At 42.1% G+C, this 23,896-nt stretch overlaps 1 protein-coding gene across 4 annotated transcripts in view; it reads right to left on the reverse strand.

Moving 5' to 3' along the window:
- Positions 1–646: 646 nt before the first annotated feature.
- Positions 647–23,896, reverse strand: part of MAP3K9 (mitogen-activated protein kinase kinase kinase 9) — a 78,500-nt gene continuing 55,250 nt past the window's right edge. For all 4 annotated transcript variants that reach the window (XM_043516128.1, XM_043516126.1, XM_043516127.1 and 1 more), the window contains 6 exons: positions 23,530–23,770; positions 22,134–22,256; positions 20,964–21,117; positions 13,923–14,035; positions 12,021–12,818; positions 647–9,918 (listed from right to left, as the gene is read on the reverse strand). In XM_043516128.1, the coding sequence (XP_043372063.1) occupies positions 9,437–9,918; positions 12,021–12,818; positions 13,923–14,035; positions 20,964–21,117; positions 22,134–22,256; positions 23,530–23,770 (1,911 nt within the window). In that variant the 3' untranslated portion in view covers positions 647–9,436. The remainder of the gene's footprint in view (positions 9,919–12,020; positions 12,819–13,922; positions 14,036–20,963; positions 21,118–22,133; positions 22,257–23,529; positions 23,771–23,896) is intronic.

Genomic DNA, 23,896 nt, shown 5'->3' on the forward strand with positions numbered 1-23,896 from the left:
ACTCAGATCCCTACACATTTCCATCTGCCATCATAAGAACAGCGTAAAGATTCTGAAAAGACCTCTGCCACACAGCAGTCGGATGGGTTCAATGAAATGGTAGGAAGACCAAAGAAAGTTGTCATTAAAATTTAAAAAGTCATCTGCTAAATGTCACGATTCATGAGCCAAGTGGGTTACTGCATTAGCCTTTCGACTCTGGACAGCTGTAGTCATATTTTCGCTTTGTCATATGTAGAATAATGAGGATAGTCTTAGCTAATTCCTATATGAACATTACCCTTAATAAAAACCAATATACAATTAAGCAGCCTGTTCAGAGGCGGTCCAGGATTAGGTTAGCAGATGGTCTTGAAGGTCAGAATTGAGAGGCAAAGGCAAAGCTGTACTAAGTAAGGAATGGAATAGCAGTGGTGCTACTTGTCAGCACGGAGGCGGATTTGCAGAACTATGTGGAGGTCCAAGGCTGGAACAGCAGGGATGCTGCAGGTCTGAATTGAGGTGCACTGGCAGAGCTACATAGGGCGAGATTGTAGATGCACGCTCGGCTTTAGCAAAGACCATCAGTTTTCTGCAGTCATTGTCACAATTATCAAAGGCTGCTCAAAAATACTTGAAAAATGGAACAAAAACTCAAAACCTAAAGTAGATGACTCAACAGTTTTATTCAAGTCTCTGTTGAGTGTTGAGACAAGGCCTAAATCAGCATTACACTGTAATACAATAATAAATTTAGCCATTGAACCAAGCCTGCTTGGCATCCTTGGTTTACAATTTACAGGACATCCAAAAAAAGGCAGAGAAATGAACAAAAAAACCTAACATTAATTAGCTCTTTGCTTCATTTAAATATTATTCTATAACAAAAGAACTTAATACAAAAAATAAACTGAAATCCAAGATACACACAGTACATTGATATGGAACTGAGGAAAGAGATACAGTAGATTATACACAAGAGTAATCAGCTGATATGTTAGCTATAGTGAAACAAACCAGACTGATATAATTTAACTACTTTTTTAAGCCCTAATGAGTCAGAGGCAACAGCTGTGTCACAAATAAAGCTTTTTAAAAAATAAATTCAGTCTTATTTTCCCCATAGCTGAGCAGAAGCTAAAGGAAGGCTCCAACGAATCACTTCATTTAACAATAAGTCATCACTCACACAAATAAGGAAAGAGTGGCCTCAATTATTTTATTCAACTTACAGGAGGAAATTAGCATTTGCAGTTTTGACCACTTTGGTGCTGATAAATATACTGTGTACTTTGGGCAAAGCACACCTTCCAGTAATGCTTCCTATCATGACAAATACGTGAAGACTCTAGACAGGAGAGAGAAGCACACTGCAAACCGAGGTAATTAGCAGGTCAAAATAAAGGCCCACTCCTGCAGAGTGCATGGTGCTTATGAGGTGTCCAGCACCCTTTACTCCTAACTGACTTCAACAGGAGCAGAAAGAGTTCTGCACCTCAAAAGACTGAGCATAAGGGCACAGTCAAACAACAATGAAATCTGTTTGCCTGATTCTGTTAATCCATACTTACAGCGTTGTAATAGAGCAGAATTTGGTCAATGGGATTTTTGCCATTGATTTTAATGAGAGCAAGATCAGCTTCACAGCTAGTAGATAAGGCAAACAGAGGAAAAATATACTGCATAAAAAGAGCAGAAAATACATTCCTGTCTGAGATGATAACGACCTTTCAGATACACAGAACAGTTAGTATTTAAAAGGACAGTGATTTCCCTGACCTACTCCCTAGATATAAACCTCTCAACACGTAGCTCAGACCAAACATCTCGGATGCACCAGAAACATCCCCACATTTACAGTGAACAAATTATACACATCAGCAAATACTGTGCTGGACCAGCAACAAGTAGCTGAAGGTGCACAAGAGACTGTTGCTGGGCTTGGCAATTGTAGCCAAGACAGAACACTATCCTGAGAGTGTATTCTGCAAGGGGGTGGGGGAAATAAATTAGAGAAAAGGCATCAGGGTTACTGACGCTTCTGTCCCCTCACCCTCCCACGCCCCTTCACAGCTCACAACCAGCCCACATGGAAACAGTGCCTCCACTTTTGGCAAGAGAAACTTCCGAACTTCTGAAAGTGCCTATTCAAAGTATAAAAGCTAGCATCACAACAGCAGTCAGCAGATACAAGCACACACAAGCTGGCATTTTCTTAAAGCCTTCTTGAAGAACTGGAGGAAGGAGTCACTTGTCAAGTGACAGTCATACACTGCCATTCCTCTAAGGTTATGTCTACACTGCAATTCAAAACCCACGGCTGGCCCATGCCAGCTGACTGAGGCTAAAGGGTTGTTTAACTGCAGTGTAGACATCCAGGCTCAGGCTGGGGTGCAGACTCTAGAACCCTACAAGGTGGGAGGGTCAGAAAGCTCAGCTCAGGATGTAGCTGGAGTATCTACATCACAATTAAACAGCTCCCCAGCCTGAGCCCTCTGAGCCCGAGTCAGCTGACACGGGCCAGCCACAGGTATCTAATTGCAATTTAGATGTATCCTAAGAAGAACAGCCTGGTTAGAACATATAGGAGCACAACCCTCCACTTTAGCACAGAAGAGCTCTAAGGCACCATTTCAGCAAAGCACTTCAGTTCCATTGACTTCACTGGAACCTAAACACGTGCTTAAGTGGTTTGCTGAATGGGAATGGATGTACGTGCTCAAGTGTTTTGCAGGAACAGGGTCTAAAAGGGTCCATTCATTTCCTTAGTGTGTATATAGCCAATAGGTAGCAGAACCAGAGGAACCACGTCTTTTCTACCTAGATCTCCCCACTTAAAATCATTTGCCATTGGGACGGTTCCTCTCTGAATTAAACAATGGCCTACTCTCACCCTAAACTAAACTGATCCACTGGTGAATCTGCTTTGGAGTTCCAGATGCTCAGCCAAAATAACTCTTGCATTAGAAAACTCATCATCCAACCCCAAGATTTAAAACATTTTAGTGTTTGGATTAAATAGACCTTTAGTGTATTTTCAACTTCTGAATAAGGTGCTCAATCCTGAGATGCAGAGACATCTACTGACTTCAGTGGGAGCTGTAGGTGCTCAACATCCTTTTTCCATTCAGCACCCTAACCTCTCCCCCAGATGGATCCATTTTAAAGAGGAACACCTTTTAATCTCTGCAAAGCAGAGCTCAAATTCAACTGGTATATGGCAATATGCAATACGGGCACTTCTGTCATGCTGCTGTTTTATTCCCCAGAGTCTAAGATTTAAAAAGGGGAAACGTCTACCTGTTATGGTTGCTGAGATAGCCTTGAAAATGTGACCAGAGCATTACTGATGCAGCAACATCTGCTAGTGTTTAAGAGCCCAAAACAACGGTTCTGGGAGGTATTAATTATCCCACACAAATACTCAGTGGTAACAGTGCTTAAAACACTGGCTATTTCACATCTCAAAGCATGTAGGAAAGGGGGAGAACCATATTATGAAGATCTCCACAATTTACTGTGTGACAGTTCGTTCTCATGCCACGAATGATTGCACTTGAGAGCTACTACCACGCTTTCCCACCTCCATCAAGAAGCCAAACCCAAGATGCTCACTAGAACATCTAAGATCCCCTAAATGGAGAATCAAGTTCAAGAAGTCCAGTAGAGATATGAGCCTTATTGAGGAGAAATCAAGAACAGATATGGGTGTTTTTGGACCTCAGTGAGGAGCAGCCAAGCCCAAGGATCCAGGGAATGTATGTGATCATATTCTGATCATCCGGTATGAGTAGCATTTCATTTGAGTGGAGTTTGGAATAGTTCTGCCACTTCACTCCCAACCCCATTTTCTTCCTTTACTGCAAAGATGCAGACTTTGGAAGGGAAAAGGATATGGTCGGGGCAGGCCTATACCCCGACTCCAGCTCTCCCTCCTCCAGCCTTAAAATGGGAAGGAGTTAAATCTTCCCAGACTTCATAATCTGTTCTTGGGAAAGTCCCAACCAGAAGATTAGGACATTTGCAGGTAAGCAAGCTGTACAAAGGGAGGAGAGGTTTCAACTACTTCCAAATGGGATACACAAAACACTTAACCTGATCTATGCTGGCATTTTGGCCATCAGTGTAAATATATCCCTTTAAAACTGGGACAACGCTGCACCAGTGCAAATTGTGTTGCACTGGTATATATTGTGTACACTAGGAGTTTGAACTAGTGCAGCTACAGTGGTGGCTAAAATCCCAAAGTGGGCAAGGTCTTACAAAAGCATTTCTAGATGGTGACGGGGTATTTGTCCCAACATGAGACTGTTGGTCTCGCAAAGAATCAAAGTAAGCATGCCCCACTGGGTTATCCTCAAACTTACGTCAGGTCCCCATTTGCTATTTGTTTGTCCATCTGAATCATCAACTCCAGAGCTAACAGTGTAATTAAGCAAGTAATTAACCACATCTAGCCAACATTATAATTCCAATGAGGCACTGTGGCACCATTTCAAAATGGAAATATTTTGGGGTTTGGGAATTCAAATTTTTGATGAAAAAATCACAAGTTTCCATAGGAAGTCTTTTTGTGAAAAATTTCTTTTATCTGAACTGATTTAGAATTTTGTTTCAATTTTAGATGAAACTCAATTTTCCATCCAAAAACTGTGAAACAGAAAATTTTCAAGGATCCCTACTCCCTGCATTCCTGGACAATATAACATCCCCTCAACTCCTCCTGTATTACTCAACCACCCAGCATTTCTTTTTATTTTTGGTGGAGAGGTGAAGCTTTTTATAATATCCACTGCTTTGGGCACTAAGAATACATCATGCTTTCCTAATAGTTGCTGCCATGGACTCTAACTGCTAGATACTAACACTCAGATGTTAAGGTGATGAGTGCATTAGATATAGATGGGTTAAAGGACGAGTATTGTAATTGGAGAAGTGCATCATGGTTCTGTGCAGTTCTACTTTAAAATACATGAGGTGGCATTTTTTTTAATCTGCATGTTTATGTATCTGTATTGTTAACAGTAGTAAAAGCCAATACATCTTGCAGCTAATGACTGGTTGGACTGAGGGCAAACAACTACGCAGCTCATAAACTGCCAAGAAACGTGCTGATTATTTTGAGACTCCAGCAATGGAAAAATAAGCAGAATCTTTTAAATAAAGCACATACATTCTATTTTATTTTACATCATATATTTGAATATCTGAGACCCAACACAATAAGTGTTATCAAGCTGATTTCTACCTTTGCTGTGCCAGCTCATAGTTCACTAGTTCAGTGTTCACTCAAAAAATCTTTGTGCCTTCCCCACATTCTGATCCCTATGAATGGGTGGAGCTTCCTGTAAAAAAGCACAAAACCACTACACTGATCTCCTTCAAATTCCTCCTTTTATACTCACCTTTGCTGTGATACCTACAAACCTCTCAACTATGATTAGGCACGTGATATCTTGTGACTGCTTCTTACTGTACTAAACACAAATCATTTCACTATTGCCTGGTCCATCCCTCCAGCTCCCCCACTGCCTCCATCTTTATTTTTCTCCATTTGACGACTCTTTTTTTTATGCCTAAATTATAAGCTTCTTTAAGAGCTGGCACTACCTATTATGTGTGTGAAATTTCCTGACCCTAATTTGGACCCTAAGGCACTATCACAATTTAAATAAATAAATAATAAACTGAGGAAGATAGCGGGGACGGAGCAAGTCATTGAAAGCAGAGATTTAGAACAATAACTGAGAGAAGGTAACTGCTTGCTTATTTTTACCACAGTAACAGAGAAGATTCTGTGCATGTTTCAGTTAATGGGAAGGTATAAACTCTACAAGTCAGGTGTTTGATCTGACATGCTATGAAGCATACTACAGTACTGAAAGCCACAGTCTGGTCCTTTCAAAAGAAAAAACACCAGAGAGCAGACGTGAAATATAAAGGAACCTAGGATGCCAAAAACCCACTTAATTATTAAGGTAGTTAAACTCTGGACTAGGCTTCCAAAGGAGGCTGTACAATCCCCATCATTGGAGGATTTTAAGGACCGGTGAGACAGTCAGGGATGATCCAGATACACTTGGTCCTGCAGCAGAGCACGAGATGGACTAGATGACCTCTTGAGGTCCCTACATTTCTATGATTCTTTGTACCTAAAATACACAGCATTTGTTCTATGCAGCTCACAAATCAATCCAAGGAACCCACATTGAGTAGGACAATGATACTCCCAGGCATCTGGAACCGAAAGAGTGAGAAATCTCTGCCTCATTCTTGGCAGGAGTTGAACTTCTCTTCTCCATGTAAAGAGCTGCTGTGGCAGAGAAGCTTCCCCAGAAGGGAAAAAAAGGAATCTTATTCTTTATTCTAAGGAAGTGGTATGGTTTTCAGGTGGCTGCAGCCACCACACCCGATCAGTGGCAAAAATTTACCTTGAAACCTCATATACATGTTTTCAGACTGGGAGGGATTATTTAAAACCAAAACCCAATGTAGTTCATTTTCTAAAAAGCTATATTCATCTCTCAAAGGAATGGCAAGAAGGCTAAAAACAGACAATCACAAGATAAAGCAGAACCTAAATGCACATCATAGTTGCAGCAGATTTGTATCACTGTGCAATATTTTACTGCTGGTCATTATATTTCCTAAAAAAGGCATGCGTTTTTAGATTATCTCCAAAATTTATGAGCAGGTAGTGAGCATCTTTTTCTGGAAAAAGAAGCTCTGAAAAACCCAGGAAACATCAAGATTTCAGAGCTGTTCTTGATTATTCAAGAAGGTGGCAGGATGTCACGTGAGCTTTGGGATGCAATACTAGGCTTGATTCCTGAATCTTTGTCATGTATCTAATGTTGCCTTTGACTACAAATATAAATACTAACATGGGGGTGGGGAATCACATTACAAATGGAAGCTAGATAATGCAAATAAGTTTTCAAAAGGACTTTTTTTAAAATAAAATTCTCTGAATAGCAATAAACTTTTGAGTTCAATGTTTATTCTTTCAACTACCTTAAGATGTCAAACAGCAAACACTTGGATAGAGTGAGAGGTTATCCAGTTTCTCTGTATGCTCTTTACGGGTCTTAACAACAGACTGAGATCTCCACTATGAATGCTATACTGCCCCTATTGATCACAAGAAGATCCCGCAACAACTGTACCGCGGGGGAGGAGGCAACTACTTCTATACCTCTACATCTATAGCAATGAAAGGATATTACCTTCACTAAGTTTTGCTAAATCATAACACTTTTTTCTCCACACGGATGCCAATAGATTAATCTCTTAAAAGTGCTAACCTGCATGGACAGCTAGTCTCAAAAGAAACTATACACTGAGACTTCCTTGTCTCATACACAGCAACCACCTGAGGCAACAATGGTACACTGAAAAAAAAATAGCCTAAGAAAAATAATATTGTACTATTGATGTGGAACTCAGGGAGATGGGATGGGATCTCTGATGGCAGAGCAGGATCATCTAGCTGGTCTGGGAAGAGGCTGCAGCTACTGCCATTCTGGTTTCTTACATAAAGGTCATCTCTCCAATAAAGTTTTTCAGTCTACCAGAGATTAATGAAAAGAGACCTGTGGTTCTTAGGGTTTGGTTATTCTGGTTGTACAGGATGAACAAGGAGAACAAAGGACAACCAAAATCTTCAAGGATTCATATTATAAGGGCCTGAGGGAGTTTTTCCATTTCCCAATTCAGCATCTCACTTTGTAAATTAAAGTAACAGAAAATAGAATGAACTGATGGGACTGGGTAAGAACAGAAACAAAAGAAGAAAAGATCCACAAAGACAAATGTGGGAGTTACTTTGAAAATGTTATTTATTCAATTAAATTCCTAGATAGCAGTTTTTAAAAAGAATGGAGTTTCTCAGATGTAAATATATTCTCTCTTAGCACCACTCTATTTGCTGCTGTCATAGCAGATACTAACATTTGCCATTCCCCCCTCTTCTTGGAAACTATTTTTAAACTTTAACACCTTTTACCCAAGTCTTTTGCCATTATTTCTTGGTCAACTCAAGTGAAACTCCAGTCATACGCTTTCCCTTCCTTGCTTGGCAAATGGCACATGAATTATTCAGATATCAAAGAACTAATATATTTACCTGAACGGTGGTTTTCCCATAATGAATTTACACTGCCCACCTTCCCCTCCTCAAGAATGTTTGGTTAGAGCGACACATTAATCCATTATTACATTGAATACTGGGACTGATCTGAGATTTCTCCATTTGGCAACATGTGGTCAAAAGTAGCAATGGGGATTTGTGCTCTTCCAATTGGCTCTCAGCTTCCTAGCACCTAGTGAATTGTATCTAAGAATTCTATTGGAGATTTGGAGCATCCCAGCTACTGACAACAGGGCAGAAGAAAAGAGATTAAAGTAGGAAAGACATTAACCCAGGATAAAAGATGTAGGGGTAGGAATAGGATAGGATAGAATAAAGAATGGAATTGGTTAGGACCTTAGCTTAATCCAGATACATGTTTTCTACATGATATGAGGGCTCAGTGCCAGATCTGGCTCCCACTGATTTCAACGGAAACAGGCCATTAGTATTATATGCCTGATTTTCCTAGCATTGACAGGGTGAGTAAGAACCTCACTACTGAATACACTGAGTTCTTTCTGCAAGACAAATATACCCGATTCCTAACGCTGTTGGCTTTGTTATACAACATCAGTGTGGAGAGCTTGCACTTGAGGTCACACAGAACTCAAAAGAAAGAGTGATTTACTGTTCTAGCTACAGGTCCACTCACACAAAAGGACTACATTTTATATATATATTATATATATATATATATATAGACAGATTTGATTAGATGGAATGTGTCAGAATTCCAGATGAAAACTGCATCTGAGGAGCATTTAACAAAGAAATTTATTAGAGCCCATAAAATCCAAACATGTGTGGGCCAGGTGTTTCTGCCAGGGTAGCGGGTAGATACCAGACCAATCCTGCCATAAGAATGGCATTCAGTGAAGCAAATCTCCAAATATTTGCCATTTCTCCCACTTGGACAGCCTTGGGAAAATACCAAATACCAGTACCTGATATAGTGTAATACTTGGGATCTCAGGATCCAGGTTAATACTGGGATATATACCAATATACAACATTTGTCAAGCTCTGTGAGGTCAAAAACAGAGACTTTGATATGATCATTTTTGCTTATTGCAGTTTCAAACTGCAAAGACAAGATAAGGAAGACTACATAAAATCCCCACAGCAAAAGTCAGCAGCTTTCAGTCACCCAGTTACATCCAACTGCAGACAAAAATCAGGCAGTCAGACAACACATTTTCGATAGAGGCAGCACCATTATATGATCTCAGTAGCATCCCTCCATTTTATCCGTCTTCAAAGTGCATTCTCAGTGCAAGTAGTATGATTGACTCTAAAGGGGCTTACCGCCCCCTAATGGATTTCATGCTAAGACCAGAACTCTTGTTTCAGTTCATACGCTGCAGGTTTGGTTGCTTTAAGTTCAGTTCTGCATAGCGGAACCGTGCTGTCCTGGCTCTGACCCTCAACATCTATGTCCAATAGCATCTGCTCCACTACAGGAACACCCACCTGAAAAGGGAGCAGAGCAGGAAGTCCTGGCCTCTCCTCTACAGTGCTGCTGCTACTAGCAAAACAGGAGTCCAGATTGCTTGGGGTGTCAGTACTTGAACTGTTGGCAGAGGATTCACCCCTGGCTTGGCTGGGCGACACAAACCACCAGGGATCAAGCCGCTGCCGGTTGGCTGAAGGGCGTGGCCTCGGCAAAAACTCCAAGGTCTTGGGTCTTTCCAATGTGGAGTCCTGCTGTGCATTCCAGCGTCTTGGGGTTGGAGGAAAGACAAGGTTGGGGTCTGGCAGGCGAGGGACCTCATTTGGATCTCGGCTTGGGCTGGGAGTTTTTAATACACCTATCCAAAAAGAGAGAGAGAGAGAAGACCTATCAGTTAAGTTGGAGCTATTTAAAGCATCTATCTGACCTTACTGCCCAGATACACTAAAGGCATGTGCAAAAATAAAATTATATATTCAAAATTCAGAACGCCCCCAGTTTTCATCTGAAACACTATATGCGAGGTAGACCACTGGGAGCTTTGACTCTTTCCGCCAGAAAATTTTTGTATTGCATTAATAAATACAGGAAACACTGAGTTCAGAATAGAAGTTCCTGTGTGGACAGATTATTAAAAAGGGACAAATATAGTTCTCCAAACAACAAAGAAGTCTATGCCCCCGTTGTACTGATTTGAGATGAGGGACTGTCCACTGGCTCCTGGGCTGTTCTGGACACACTAGTGAGATACAACTGCTCCAATGCTATAAAATCAGATCACTTAAAGCTCATGTGGGAAACCTTAATCTTCTCACTCAGTGGCTCTGGGATGCTTCACTCTATCATCTTAATGTTCATTAAATGTATTTTAATAGAATATACATAATAAGCATAATATCTCATCATAGGAATTTGTATGTGGCGAAGAATTCCAAAGCAGAATTTATTGTTCAGTAAATAAAGTTTTAAGTTTTCACTGAAGCTATTTTTATGAGCATAAATGACTATGTTAACTTGTATCTCAATACAGACCCTGATACAATAGAACAACTGCAGCCTGACAGGACAATGGCCTAAATAGCTACAGCCACTTAGATTAGAGAACAATTCCAGTGTTCCCCCCCGTACTGGTAAGGAATTTGGGATGTTGTAGAGACTCAGTCCCAGGTAAATGTTTGGAGGCAGAGAACACCTTGTACTCCCCAACAGGAACTCTCTGGCTAATGAACAAAAAGTGGCACTGGCTCAATCCAAAAGGCCTCACGTCCTTTTTTTGTTGGCTTTCGGACTAGAAGTTGCCTTGAAAGCATAAGAGGGACTTAAGGAAGGGCAAAGGCTGAAGGTGGAATCCTCCACGAATGAACAACAGAAATGACATTATACTTGGCTAGTGCCTTCTGTCTAAGAAACTAATGTAGTAAGCCTCACGATACCCTTTGATGAGGAAACAGAGAGGTTATGTGAGTTGCCCAAAGTTGCACAGTGTGCATCAGTGGTAACACCAGGCCTCAACTGATTAGAGCAGGGGTTCTCAAACTTCATTGCACTTCAACCCCCTTCTGACAACAAAAAAACAACACACAACCCCAGGAGGGGGAACCAAAGCCTGAGTCCACCTGAGCTCTGCTGCCCCAGGTGGGGGGGGCCAAAGCCCCAGGGGTTCAGCCCTAGACAAGGGGCCTGTAACCTGAGCCCCGGCACTCAGGGCTGAAGCCCTCGGGTTTCAGCTTTGGCCCTGGGCACTGGGGCTTTGGCTTCAGCCCTGTGCCCCAGCAAGTCTAAGCCAGCCCTGGCGACCCCATTAAAATGGGGTCCCGACCCATAGTTTGAGAACCGCTGGATTAGAGTATTATTTTATTTATTATTAGTATAAAGGTAATGCCTCGGAGCCTTTGCCTATTGTGCTAGGCACTATATAAACACAGAGTACTTTCTCTCTTAATGAGCAAAGGCACAAGAGGGAGGAATTGATCTTTAAATATTCAGGGTAAATAGGCCAAATCCCCTGAGATGGGATATTAGATGGATGGGATCTGAGTTACCCAGGAAAGAATTTTCTGTAGTATCTGGCTGGTGAATCTTGCCCATATGCTCAGGGTTTAGCTGATTGCCATATTTGGGGTCGGGAAGGAATTTTCCTCCAGGGCAGATTGGAGAGGCCCTGGAGGTTTTTCGCCTTCCTCTGTAGCATGGGGCATGGTTGACTTCAGGGAGGCTTCTCTGCTCCTTGAAGTCTTTAAACCATGATTTAAGGACTTCAATAGCTCAGACATGGGTGAGGTTTTTCATAGGAGTGGGTGGGTTAGATTCTGTGGCCTGCGCTGTGCAGGAGGTCGGACTAGATGATCAGAATGGTCCCTTCTGACCTTAGTATCTATGAATCTATGAATAAGAGAACCACTGCACCAATTGTCTGGCCTTCATTCTGAAGACTGAGAAAGAGGAGAAGGGGAAACTTACCTGTGCCCAGTGCACCAGTTAAACAGTTACTGGGAGAGCACCCATTAGCAACCAGTTCAGCCACTTTGATGGCTCCATCAGAAGGGGTTCGCCTGTGCCCCCTTTGCTGGGCATGGGAAGAGAGAGTCACATGTGTGGGAGTCAGGGATTGGTTGGGGTCCTGCTTGAACCTCTCAATGCGTACATTGACCAGTGGGTTGGTAACTACTGGCAAGGGAGCCTTGACTGTCACAGGGCTGACGGGCATCTCATACACCACAATCTCATCACTGTCTGAGCGCAGCAGGGAGCGGGTGGAGTTACATTCAGAAATGGAAGACAGGGAGAGGAGGGTCAGTGAGGTGGATGGCTCGCCCAGCAGCAACAAGGGGTCCTCTTTCTTGAAGAGCTTCCGGGAAGGTGGGCTGGTGCTTCTGCGTGGTCGCCCAGCCCGCTGGAAAATACTGTCGCGCTTCTTCTTCTCCTCCTTGGGTGGTTCCAGCTCATCCTGGGTCAGCAATTGGCACTTGCCTGCCTCTAACAGATCAAAACCTAGGCCTGCAGCAGCCAGCACTGCCCCGCAACCGAGCAAGGCAACCTCCCACCGCTTATGCGGGGAGCCACCCCGCTTAAGGCTATTGGTGGGCGTGAGCTGAGGGGTGCTTGTAGCAGAATTCATGGGGGTGGACTCCTCATTGGCATCACAGGGTGGGCCATCCAAGTCTCCGCTCTTCTGAAACGGGATGCAGAGGTACGATGGGGTGCGCCCAGGTGAAGGGTGCACTTTGTCTCCATTAAGACACTCGCTGTCTTCATCCTCTGCAAAGCAAATGAAACATACTTTGCATTGGCATAACATTTTCACCAGAGAATCACAACATGCCTTACAAATATGAATAGATTAAGCTTCACAAAGCACGCAAAGGAGGAAATGCCTTCATCTAAGCACTAACTGTTTAACCATAGTCAAATGTGAATAAGCTGGCAATCCAAGACTGCACAAAAGACTGGCTGGTGAATCTTGCCCATATGCTCAGGGTTTAGCTGATCACCATATTTGGGGTCGGGAAGGAATTTTCCTCCAGGGCAGATTGGAAGAGGCCCTGGAGGTTTTTTGCCTTCCTCTGTAGCATCGGGCACAGGTCACTTGCTGGAGGATTCTCTGCTCCTTGAAGTCTTTAAACCACGATTTGAGGACTTCAGTAGCTCAGACATAGGTGAGAGGTTTTTCGCAGGAGTGGGTGGGTGAGATTCTGTGGCCTACGTTGTGCAGGAGGTCAGACTAGATGATCACAATGGTCCCTTCTGACCTTAGTATCTATGAAAAAAAAAAGCTGGCCCTTGGGTGTGAATCCAGCTCTCAAAGCTGATGCAGGCTGCGAACACTGAAAAGATAAATCACATGTTCAGCTGCAACCCCTACTGGCTGACCAAGAGTAGCATTTCTGAAAAGAGCTCGACAGCCCTCCCAATTGCAGTAGATTTACACATGATAAGGACATGAATAGAAAGATAGGGAAGGAAACAAGAACCACTCCCATAGTAGTTCCTGTAAGTGCAAGTGTGATCTATTCCTATATTGCAGCACCCAAATATCCCTTCCCAACAGGATTATTAACAAGAAAGATCACAAAGTTTCTAAGGAGTGCAGAGCTACCACAGAGAGCTGGACAGTGGTTTTGAGAGGTGAGAACTGGTGAGCTGCAAAGTGAGAGAGACTGAGTGTGGAGAGATGGGAGGCGAATGAACACACACAGAAAATCCAAAAGGAGAGATGAGAAAGAGGGCATTCCTTGGGGAAATTAAGGTGAAATAGTGAGTCACCAAAGTGAAGACATTGGAGTAAGATGCCTTGGATGAATAGAATTGCTCACTCAGGGATGCGTGCACGTGTGTGAAATGAAATACGTGGTCTGCCCTTACCCATCTCTGCTAGGCTGGTGAATCCCGGCAAGGCAGGAGTAGTTCTCTGGACCTTCCCTAGGTTTGGAGTACTAGATGACCATTGTTTATATCCATCTACCAGAGACTTCAGGCTGGAGGAGGAAGAGACAAGGGAAAAATATGTATTACACAAGACTAATATAACTGAGTTCAAAAAAGAATTAAATAAGTTAATGGAGGATGGCTAATAGCCATTGATGAACCTAACATAATCAGGGATGCATCCTCATGCTCTGGGCATCCCTGAACCTCCGACTGCTAGAACCTGAGACTGGGCAACTTGATGAATTGGTTCTGTTCTGTTCACTCCCTCTGAAGCATCTGCCACCATTCACTGTCAGAAGATAGGATACTAAGCTAGATGGACCATTGGTCTGACCCAATATGGCCATTCTTATGACTCTTCCCCACTACATTTCCGAATAGTATTATTGTGTTTAGGACTGCAAGCCTGGGCCAATTCATCTCCACATAGACAGGGCTAATGCCCTCCTGTAGTAAGACATTTTGCAACAATGACATGTTTCCACCACTAAAGAAAAAAAAACAAAAAAGCATCTCTCCTACTGGACTATAATGTGGCAAGCACAGGAATGTCTGCTGAGAGTCAATGATGTGTGTGGGTTCAGGACTTTACAAAATACCATTTTAGCAGAACATGCAGAGGCAATTATAGAAGGTACAGAAACTAAGCAAAACTCAGTTCTTTTACCAAATGTTGCAACTCCCATCTTAGGGCAGGTGCACAATATATAGTGAGCAAAGAAAATTAATCTCCAAGAATATTTCAGCATAAAACACAAGCAATAATGAAAGCTGAAAATCACTGCAGGGAATGGGATGTGCCAAGGTCATGCCTTGTATATTTAACCCTGTCCAAAAAACAATTTTAGAGCAACCAGTTAACAGTGGTAATAGTTTAAACTTGTAACACAACAGTCAATGCAGCCATACCATTGTATCATTAATTTTCTTCTAAATATGGGCCAGAACTAAAAGCTCTAATCCAAACTCAAACTTTAGGGGACTTTTTGTGGCCCAGATGGATCCTTACTTTCCATCCACACAAGCGTGTTACCATGACATTGTTTACTTCGTGGGGCCACTGTCAAGCCACTGCGAATGTCAGAACTTTCAGTGGTGCAACTTTTTGGCACATCAGCGATCAGCAAGGATATCAGCACCCATTAATTGTCTTGTAATATCTGGATTTGCAGATTTGAAATTACTTCCTTCAAACTGCTAAAGTTACAGCTCTTCACCTAAGCTGTGAAGTGTAAGACCCAGCTAAGAGAGTCAGAAGCCTAGAGAGGAGATCTAACCATGCCGATAAGTCAATGTCAGCAATCTCACTGTACTATGGATGTGTACAAATTAGCTCAATGGGCTGGGAAAGAGCATGTTTAGTGGTCAGAGAATGAGAGTGCAAATCAGGAGATCTGGGTTATATTCCTAGCTGTAAAAAGAAAAGGAGTACTTGTGGCACCTTAGAGACTAACAAATTTATTAGAGCATAAGCTTTTGTGAGCTACAGCTCACTTCATCACTTCAGCTGTAGCTCACGAAAGCTTATGCTCTAAATTTGTTAGTCTCTAAGGTGCCACAAGTACTCCTTTTCTTTTTGCGAATACAGACTAACACGGCTGCTACTCTGATTCCTAGCTGTGTTGTTGACTTGTATGATCTTGGGGAAGTCATAATTCTCCTGTGCTTGTTTCACAAATCTATAAAATGGGAATGATACTGACCTTCTCCCAGAGTTCTCAAGAAGTTTAATTCATTACTGGAGGCACTCTGCACTTTTTAGTGCTGTTCACCTATGATCTGGATCTCAGAGTATTATTATTACAGATTTCATTGTGTGGATATGGATTTCCTTTACTCTTTAGTTAATTAAGGTGTTCCTATAGCTCACTGGACAGAGGACTATCTTTTTGTAGCAAGATTGCAAAATCTACACTTGATTTTGCACATGATCAGTTGGATGATGACTGTTATATTTGCATTACCTTGGAACCACAAATATTATTTCCAATTTAGGGGCATAATTTTAAATTACATTAAAAGCATTCTGTTCTCATCTGTCTTGAGATATTATCATTCTTCCACATTAATCACTCCCACTAAAGTTTGTGCAATATCCTGCCATGTGTTTGAATCCAGTCAGTACAATGCTGATCTTATGCCCCAATGGAAGGCGTCCATGTGACTTAGCAACAAGAGTGTGATTGATGGGGTGACCTATACAAGGACAAAATTCTATGTCATAATTTATTCATCCCCAGATGTGCTGTAACTATGTGATAAAACAACCTGGTAGCTTTAGTTATATTTAAGCATCCCACCTATATATACCTGGACAAATAAACAAAGAGAAGGAAACATTAAGGAATGTATAGATGATGAATGCAAGCAAAAAGAAGAGGGGGCAATGTGCTCACCTCAAGGGTAAATGCCAAGGCCTTTGATAAGACAATTAGTATGGAGTCTTTCTCCATGGAGTTGGAAGGGTATGTACTAGGTTCTCAATGTATACAGACAGTAAACAGCAAAACAGTGAATAATGCACAACTATTGTCAGTCTAGCCTTCACCTTCGTCCTGATATCCCTGAAGATTACAGGGGTGTTCTGGGCTGCCCTTTGTGGCACAGCACGACACATCAACTTCTTCTGCTTCTCTATGCCTCCTTCTAGACACAGCTTCCTTCATAAAAAAGCAGAGGTCGAAGATTCATTGGCACTGAAAGTGAGCCTTACTTTGAATATGAAGAGTAGGAGTGATTAGAATAATTCCAAGACTTTGCTGAAGTTGACTAATTATTATTTTCACCTCATTGTTACATTTACCATTTCACTCCCATCCAAATTACAAACATTGCTACCCACAGTCCCTGCAGGCCTGACAAGGAGACTGCTGCACAACATACATGCCACTAGGGTGCACTTGAAAGCAGTTCAACATATAAATTCCACTTGCTAAAGCACATCATCTCTGGATCAGTACTAACTGACAGCACTAGCAGCTAAACTACCTATTTCTCCCCCGCCTCCCACTTTGGCAACCTTTATTTATTTATTTATTTTTGGCTAGGTTTAGATTTTTTCAGTAGCCTATTTGGGTGGGAAAGTTGATAGGGTATTCATATATTTATGTTATGAGAAAGTAGTAACTACATTTGTCCTCCCTTCCCACTAGAAAACCCGTTATCCCTCTCCTTGGGAATTCTTACAAACTCCTTCTTTAGCCTGAGTGTTGATTAGATGTCATTTGGTCAGTAAATTGCCAAATGTGTAATGGGATCCTTAATAATGTCTAATTTGAAAGAGAGAGTCTTCAGCAGTACACTGTCCTTTAAACACCATGATGGGGCATTGGTACAGTACTGACTCAGAGGAAAGTATGTCTGCTACTGAATTTCAAACACCACTTTTTGCAGCAAATGGGTTTTCTCTGAAAGTCCCTCATCTATGTATTGATCAGGGTTTGTCCTGCTTAGCTGGCAAGATCTGAAAGGGATCACAGCTCAAGGACCAATAGCTACCATAAACCCATAGATGTCACCTTCAGTCCAACAGAACACTAAAATCACATAAACGCTGACAACCCAACTGCTGGTGTGAAAACCTGAAAGTGTCTATCCCTAGGCAGAACAAAAATCTCCCATGTCACAACAGCAGGCTGAGGCCAAGTCACTCTATCAGCTGACTTGAGCATTACTAGGGGTAGTGGAGCTCAGAATTAGGAGTCTAAGGGTTTCTATCAGACAACCTAAAGTAAACATCACAAGGTCACAATGCAAATGTCATGGCACTGTTCCAAGTTACGTTCAGCCTTAATCAGTCCCTGCCAGTTCAGCATATCAGCCTATTAGATATGCATATCTCTGCAGTTCATCCACAAACTTTAAAAAGGATAAAAATAATCACTGTCATTTTTCAGTGACTGGCTTTATATAAACCTGAATTTAGAATGCAGGTTTTTTTTGTTTGTTTTTGTTTTTTTTAAGAGTTCTGGTTATCAGCCCCAGGTAGCTGAGGCTCGTGCAAAAGGGATGTGCACACCCAGGAGGTGGGGATAAAAGGTACAGCCAGAGCCCCACCATCCAGGCTCAGGCTCTCCTTCCCCCACCCTCAATCTCTGATTGGGAAGCAGCCCAGTCTTGGGCTCTCCCCCCCGACCAATCCCTCACAGGGAGGCAAGATGGGCTCTCCTTCCTCCCCACACCCAATCCCTCACCTGGGGGCGGAGCTTCAGCTGTCAGCCTTGGGGTGGCAACATCAGCGCAGAAGTAAGGGTGGCAACGATGCGCTAAGTCTGCTGTGAAAAGTGATACTGACAAATATCACTTTTTACATTGCATCTGATGAAGTGAGCTGTAGCTCATGAAAGCTTATGCTCTAATAAATTTGTTAGTCTCTAAGGTGCCACAAGTACTCCTTTTCTTTTTGCGAATACAGACTAACACGGCTGCTACTCTGAAACCTGTCACTTTTTACATTGCCATCCTTACTTCTCTGCTGCTGCTGGTGTAGTGCTGCCTTCAGAGCTGAGCACCAGTGAGCAGCCACTGCTCTCCACTCAGCCTTCAGAGCCGGGTGGCAGTATATGTATGTATGTATGTATGTATGTATGTATGTATGTATGTATGTATGTATGTATGTATGTGTCGGGGGGGGGGGGAGGGAGGAGTATAAAGGATTACAGATACACAGAATGGGGGCCCAATCAAATAAATTTAAGAACCATTGATCTAGTCTGACCTAGTATAACAAAGCCCACATAACTTGTTTGAAAAAATTCCTAGAGGGTATCTTAGAAAACCATCCAATCTTGATTTAAAAGTTGCCAGTGACTGAGAATCCACCACAACCCTTAGTAAATTTTTCCAATGGTTAACCACTGTTAAAAATTTATGCTCTCCCCCCCTACACACATCTGAATTTGTTTAGTTTCAACTTTCAGCCATTGGATTATGTTATATCTTTCGCTGATAAATTGAAGAGCTCATTATCAAATATCTGTTCACCACATAAGTACTTATATTGAAATCAAGTCATCCCATAACCTTCTCTTTGTTAAGATAAACAGATTGAGCTCCTCAAGTCTATCACTATAATACAGGTCTTTTAATCCTTTAATCATTCTCGTGGCTCTTCCCTGAACCCTCTCCAATTTATCAACTTACTGTAACTTGTGTTTTTTTTTTTAAATCCCTGTTGGAAAAGACATGGCAAAGGATAAAGGAGATAAGAATTCAAGATGACTTGGCAGAGAGCTATGTAAGCTACTGAAATGACAAGAATGTTGCTAGCCAGGATTACAGAGCACTGGCACAGTTCTGTGGGAAAAGCTTGCAAGGGGATTTTTCACCTATGTCTGGCACTTAAGTGAGTGAGCCTTAAAATTTACCTTTAACTAACCAAAAAGAAAATAAAAATGGGTAGTGTGCCTCAGAGTGACTGCAGCTTATTGCAGCTCTGTTTGCATTAAACAGCCTCTCAGTCTGGCACGATTTAAATGAGCAGCAAGGGCTCATCATATATTCACTGCATTCCCCATTCAGCAGAATAGTCGCCATGTTCCAGATGCTGCTCTGTGTGATGTTGTGACCTTACTGAGTTCATCTGTAAGAGATGAACAGTCAGTCACAGAGATAGCATCTCAGTTTTGCGGGGAACAGGATTAAGTTAATTTCAGCCACTCTTAGCAAACTGGCAAATCCCATCCTCCTAGCTCCCTGTGCACAATAGATGCTTCACCCTTTCCAGCTGTTGTTTTGCAGGGGAAGAAGTGAAAGAGATGAAGAGGTTTTCTCTCAGAGTTCCAAAAAAAGGCTTCTGGACTTCAAGGCAAAATTATTTTTCTACCATCAACATTTTTTCCTCCCCCTTTTAAATTTAATGCTGGTGAAAGGCATGGGACTATGTGATAAATAAAGGAATTAATTCTCAAGAGTTAACTACAGAACAGATACAGCCTGAGCAGTGGCCATGCAAGCTCTCTCCACACTGTCCTGCTAATATGCCTCAAAAGTCTGGGCTAGAAAGACCACCGTTTAAGGGAGATTGTAATTTAATTTCCATGGACCATTCAATCCTTGGCTTTTTTGAGGGGGGCAATCAATGCCAATTTTGGTGGACAGGTTTATTATATGGACACTTGCCTTCCAGGAATTTGGCAAACTGACAGACACCAGACTCATTTCTCATTTGGCTACTGACCAGCTATCAGAGTAGCAACCTAGGGGTGAAAGGCTCTTTATCCAACCTTCAAACCTATGAGGCATCCAGTCACCTCATTTTTTTTAATCATATCATTAAAAATAAATACTAATCTTTTAAGCAGCATCACAAAAATGCTGAGGTTCGAATCCTGGTATACTGTCTTCAGGTAAGACTGGAACCACAGAGTAGAAATCAACAGCAGCAGACGGCACAACATCTCTACAAGTATACACATACTTTTTAAAAAAGCTGAAAAAATATCCATCTGGCTTCTCTAGTCCCAGTTAAATACTACTACACATGAGAAGGAAAATATGTATTTGAAGGGTGTAAATATGAAGGATGGAGAAGAATATTTCAGGGTAGTCCAAAGGGGGTATAATTAGAAGCTGGAGGATATCGAGCTACAGAAAATTTAGACTGAATATCAGGAAAAGACACGTAATATCTAAGAGTTATTAGCTGTGCAATAGTCTCCGAAGCAAAATCGAAGAAGTCCCACTACTTTAAAACTACACTGGATAAAGTTCTGAAAGGCACACTGAAAATAACAATCCTGCACTGGACCTCTGAGGATGGATTAGATGTGACTTTACCTGTTTCTTCTATCTCTAATGTCTATGAGACTATGGATAAATAATTATTTCAGCTGAAAAGCATGGCAGCTCTGCAGGACAGAGCTGGAGTTTTACCAGGCAGCCCTTCTGAGAACCAAATGCTCATAAGCAGCTTTAAAGTTCAGAAAACTTTGGCCATTCACACTCCCCCCTGGACCCAGTCCTGTTTGTTCTTACCCATCTTCTCCTGCAGCTATCTCCTTATGACAAAGAGAACTTGGTCCCCAGGTACGCCCTTTCTTCTTCTGGCTTCTCTTCTCTTCCTCCTCTTCTTCCTCCTTCTGTAGAACTGAGTTGCATCCCCATGCTTTGCTGCTTTCACCAGGTGTCACTATGGAAACCAATAAGGGGAAGGGAGGGAAAGGATGGGCATGTGGGGCAGGAAAAAAAACAAAATGCTGCCTGCACCTCCTGAGTGGCAATGTACCACTCTTCAGCACCGGTGAAAAGAGAAGCAAGGCATAATGCTACAGACCCTGAAGGAAATGTATTAACACTACTTAACCAACCACCTGAAGAGCGTGAAGTGCTCACCGACATCAAACGATTTAGCCACACAACACTCACATGATACAGATAGATTTGTTTTATTTTAGAGATGGAGAAACTGGCACAGAGGTTAAGTAGCTTGCCTAGGAGTCACATAGGAAATCTGTGGCAAAGCAGGGAATAGAACACAAACCCAAAAGGGGTATGGCAAAGGCAATGGCTATGTAATCCTCCCTCTTCATGCCTCAACCCTGAGCCAGAAAAAGCACCCCGAGAGGCCTTCATAGCCTATTTAATCCTTGGGTTCTCTTCTAAAACTGCCAACAAGAGAATAGAAATCCAACTCTCATGATGCTGAGACCCACACTAATCACTAGACAACACTACCTTCATATTACTCTTCAAAATGTACTTGTGTCCCCTGCAAGGTCTCCACTTCCCGGCTGCTTGTTATGACAGGGCCACATTCCCACACCAATTGCTTTCATTTTTCTTGAAATGTTTTTACCAAACAATTTCCATTCCTTTGCCACACACTTCTCTTTCAGCCTATCTGATCCATCTCTAGAATACATGCTGAACTTGCAAATATAAATTCCATAAATTCAGTTATAGCAAGCAGGCTGTATCCCTGAGAAATATACTTCCAATACAATCAATCAGCAAGTGCCCAAAAACACAAACAAGCGAGACTCAATTTCTGGGAGAAGGAACATTCCCCACTACCACTCCCCACAGTTAGGCTTCATTCAGGAAGTTTTACAGTCCTTTCCTAAACAAGACCCAAAAATCCCCACTGCAGCACCTACTAGGCATATTATATTTTTCCCATGTTCAATGCTATAGCAAGCTTCTTACACTGTATGGCCCTGAGTCTGGGAATGATGGTAGGACTTGCAGGAGGACTGGAACAACTACTGATCAAACTTTTCCTTTTATCCATGGTTGGAGATGCCTGCACAGTGAACTTGTGCTGGAAATCTGTTAAAAAAAACAGTCAATTAAAATACTCATTCATGAAACACAACAAAGATTATTAATTCTTTCTAGTACCTTTGCAGAATGGCACCAGTGTTTCAGTGCATTTTTGCAGGCACATAAACCCCCAATTTGCATACACCCCTAATGCAGCCTGAAAATTAGTGCTTTGCATCTGGACATACAGCTGCAAAGGAGCAGCATATAAATGTGTCTAGTTGGGGACTTACATTCCTACCCATTTGTACCTGCATAATTTTTTAGGTAAAAACCTTTTCATCTCATTTCCCAAAGAGATTTCTTGGGGCAAGCAAAAATTCATGAAACAAATGTTTTCAAGACTGTTATTATTAAAAATATAATCTACCACCATCACTCTCCCCAACTCTCAGTCTCCCTTGAGAGACAGAGTTAACAGTGCAGTACATGTTAAGAAACATCTATAACACGGCTGCCAACTCTGGGTGAATTATATAATCAAACACACACAGCTTTCTGTTTCTTGCCAATTTGGAACTCCAAGCAATTTGCACATTCGGTACCCTCTCTTATCACAATGGACTCACTTCAATCGACAGCCATCCTCATTTTCCCACTCACTTTCCCAACTGTTGACCAACCAAGTGACATTTTCCATCCGGTCTTGAGGGAATGAAGTAGCAGTCTAATTCTGTATTTATGTGCTAAATAGTAGTGCTGAGAAGTTGAGTGCTGTAGTCTTCATAATCTTCCCTTAGCTACCCAACATGACTCAAGAGTCCCAAGGTCATTTCCAACACCAGCAGTGCAATGGGCTATGGTTGCTGTTCTGATATCAAACATACCCACATCAGCTTTATTTAACAATAAGAAGACTCCAGAGTAGACACTGCCATCATTTTCAGGTAATACCTTCAATGAAAGTGTGCATTTGGGGTATTGTTGAACTAAATGTTGCATTGATAGTTAAAATTAAGATTTTGCTTTAAAGTGAACTTCCTGATACCAGCTGCAGACTAGTAATGTGTGCTACAAACACTCAAACATTCAACATTCCTCTTTAGCTATATCCTTACCCTTTGGACAATGTTAGTCATAGTGCACTTATTGCTACAATTTCCTGGGTTTTTCCCTATAACCACTGACCTTTAATTTCTTGATGCCAAAGAGGTTGGGATTTCTTAAGGCACATCTTGTGACCATTCTATGATTGCAGGCACAAAGCAGCAATATTTAACAGAAACTCATCTGGCACCAGAGGACCCCCCCTACAACCCGTCACTGCGGCATCACTGACCTGAAGGGAGGCTGATGCGATTGCCATCTTTCAGCTTAAGACGGTTCTTCTTGAACTTGCCCATGCGCTTCTTCACCTGAGGCTTCTCCTGGCACAGCTGGTGGATAATGATGTTGAGCTCCCTTTCCAGGATGTCAATCTCACGTTCTGCCAACTCCTGCTCCCGCCGCCGCAGCAGCTCCTCGTGGTTCTTCTGCTGGAGTGCAGCACGGGTCAGCTCCTCTTCCCACGTGCGCAGCTCCTGCAGGGAGGAAAGAGAGGAGAATTCTATAGATTACAAGTATAACATATGAGGTCTGAAATTATTCTATCTACTTGAGCAAATCCAAAGATAGCTGGTGTTCATTACTGGCCTGGTTCACACGCT

The sequence above is a fragment of the Dermochelys coriacea genome, chromosome 6 (genome assembly GCF_009764565.3).
Source record: "Dermochelys coriacea isolate rDerCor1 chromosome 6, rDerCor1.pri.v4, whole genome shotgun sequence".
Classification (NCBI taxonomy): Eukaryota; Metazoa; Chordata; order Testudines; family Dermochelyidae; genus Dermochelys; species Dermochelys coriacea.